The sequence below is a fragment of the Sceloporus undulatus genome, chromosome 4 (genome assembly GCF_019175285.1).
Source record: "Sceloporus undulatus isolate JIND9_A2432 ecotype Alabama chromosome 4, SceUnd_v1.1, whole genome shotgun sequence".
Taxonomy (NCBI): domain Eukaryota; kingdom Metazoa; phylum Chordata; class Lepidosauria; order Squamata; family Phrynosomatidae; genus Sceloporus; species Sceloporus undulatus.
The window spans coordinates 164818581-164820627 of NC_056525.1; the positions used below are offsets into that span (position 1 = coordinate 164818581).

Consider the following 2047-nt stretch of genomic DNA (forward strand, 5'->3'; position numbering starts at 1 on the left):
AGCCAGTATGGTTTAGCGGTTTGAGTGTTGGTCTACAACTCTGGAGACCAGGGTTGGGTTCCCAGCTCCGCCATGGAAATCCATTGGGTGACCTTGAGCAAGCCACACTATCTCAGCCTCAGAGGAAGACCATGGCAAACCCTTTCTGAACAAATCTTACCAAGAGAACCCCACCATCGAAGGGCCGCATTAAGTCGGAAGTGACTTGAAGACAAAATAATAATAATAATAATAATAATAATATTAATAATAATAACAACATCACCAATACCACTCTCAAACGCGGTCAGAGCCCCTCAGTTCCAGATTTGGCTCGGGAATCTACGGGAGGCAGGGCCCGATCCCCGGGGGCCTGCATTTACACCTGAAAGTAAGCCCTCCCCTCCTACTACTTGCAACCCCGGGAGGAGGGAGGCTGGGTACCTGAGAGGTCTTCCCGTCCGTTCTGGTGCAGGTAGCTTTGCTCGAGGGAGTAAGGGGCCACTCCGGAGTGGAGGCCGGCGGGGGCGGCGGAGGTGGCGGTCGGGGCGGCGGTCGGGGGCGGCAGGCCCTGCTGCTTGAGGTACGGGGAGGCGGCCGAGGGGGTCCAGTGCCCGGCGGGGCTGGCGTAGGGCGAGTGGCACTCGAGGGCGCTGGCCAGGGCGGGCGAGGAGGGCACCGGGCTGCTGCTGCTGGTCTCCGGCCCGTAGTCGGCGTTGGCGTTGGAGGGGACCACGGGGCAGCTGGCCATGTAGGAGGACCCGGGGCTGGGGGACATGTGGGGGACGTGGTGGGCCTCGTAGGGCCCGGCCTGCATGACCTCCAGGGGCCCGTAGGCGTTGGGGTGGCAGCCCAAGGGGGCGGCGGGGGCCCCGGCCTGGAAGTCGAAGCCCTGCGGGAGGAAGCCCAGGCCGTTGACCATGCGGTGGTACATGGCGGCGGTGGGCTTGAGGGCCTGGCACTTCCGTCGGAAGCCCCGCGGGCGGCGTCGGAAGGAGCCCTCCTCGAACATGAACTCGCTGGCCGGGTCGATGGTCCAGTAGTGGCCCTTCCCCGGGCGGCCCAGGCCCTTGGGCAGCTTGATGAAGCACTCGTTGAGCGAGAGGTTGTGGCGGACCGAGTTCTTCCAGCCCTGGTAGGCCCCGCGGAAGAAGGGGAAGCGGGCCTGCAGGAACTGGTAGATCTCGCTCAGCGTCAGCCGCTTGGAGGGCGAGCTCTGGATGGCCATCACGATCAGGGCGATGTAGGAGTAGGGCGGCTTCTCCGGCCGACGCAGCCCCGAGCTGGCCTTCTTGCCCTTCGACGGGGCGGAGGCGGCGGCGCTGGTGCTACTGCTGGTGCTGCTGGAGGTCTCCAGGGCGGAGGAGGAGGAGGAGGAGGAAGGCTGCGAGGGGGCGCTCATCAAGGCCGGGCTCCGAGGCACCGGGGCCCCGACCTCGGAGCTCATGGAGCCGGATCCTCCCGCGACGCCGACGGCTCAGCGCTCTGGCAGCGGCGCCCTCCGCATCGCGGCACAGAGGAGCCCCCCTTCGCCTTCCCTTCCCTGATCCCCCTCCTTCCTCCTCCCCCCTTCCCCGCCTCACTCCGGAGCCTCCAGGTCTCTCTCTGGCTCTCTGCTCAGTTCTGGGACCCCCGCCTGGGACCCATCCTGAAGCCGCCTTTAAAGCAGAGGAAACCCACCCCAGAGCCCCCACCCCGCCCCCGCCCGGCAGCCAAACAGAGTCCCGAGCTGTCGCCAGAGCCTTCCCTCCCTCCTTGTCGGCCCAAAAAAGCAGCTCCAGGGAAGCGAGGGAAGGAGGGAGGGAAAGAGGGAGGAGAGAAGAGAGGAGAGAGGAGACAAGGGAGAGAGGGCGCCTCTTCTCTCCAGCGGGCCTCCCTCCACCCCTGCCTTCAGATCCTTCTGGCCGCCATCCCCAGAACACGCAAGCCCAACACCCATCACATTCCCACGAGACACTTGCTAGGCTGCCCATCCAGCACTAGGCGATACCCCAGGTAAGGCCTGGGTCTTGCTCGCCACGCTCCCCCCTTCCTTCCTTCCTTCCTTCCTTCCTTCCTTCCTTCCTTC

The 2047-nt window shown here is 65.0% G+C and overlaps 2 protein-coding genes across 2 annotated transcripts in view; both read right to left on the reverse strand.

Moving 5' to 3' along the window:
- Positions 1 to 2047, reverse strand: part of WRNIP1 (WRN helicase interacting protein 1) — a 123531-nt gene that overhangs the window by 71676 nt on the left and 49808 nt on the right. The gene's annotated exons all lie outside the window — the stretch shown is intronic.
- FOXF2 (forkhead box F2) lies at positions 389 to 1470 on the reverse strand. Its single transcript, XM_042462232.1, has one exon. The coding sequence runs from the start codon at positions 1424 to 1426 to the stop codon at positions 389 to 391; it is 1038 nt and encodes a 345-aa protein (XP_042318166.1). The 5' UTR covers positions 1427 to 1470.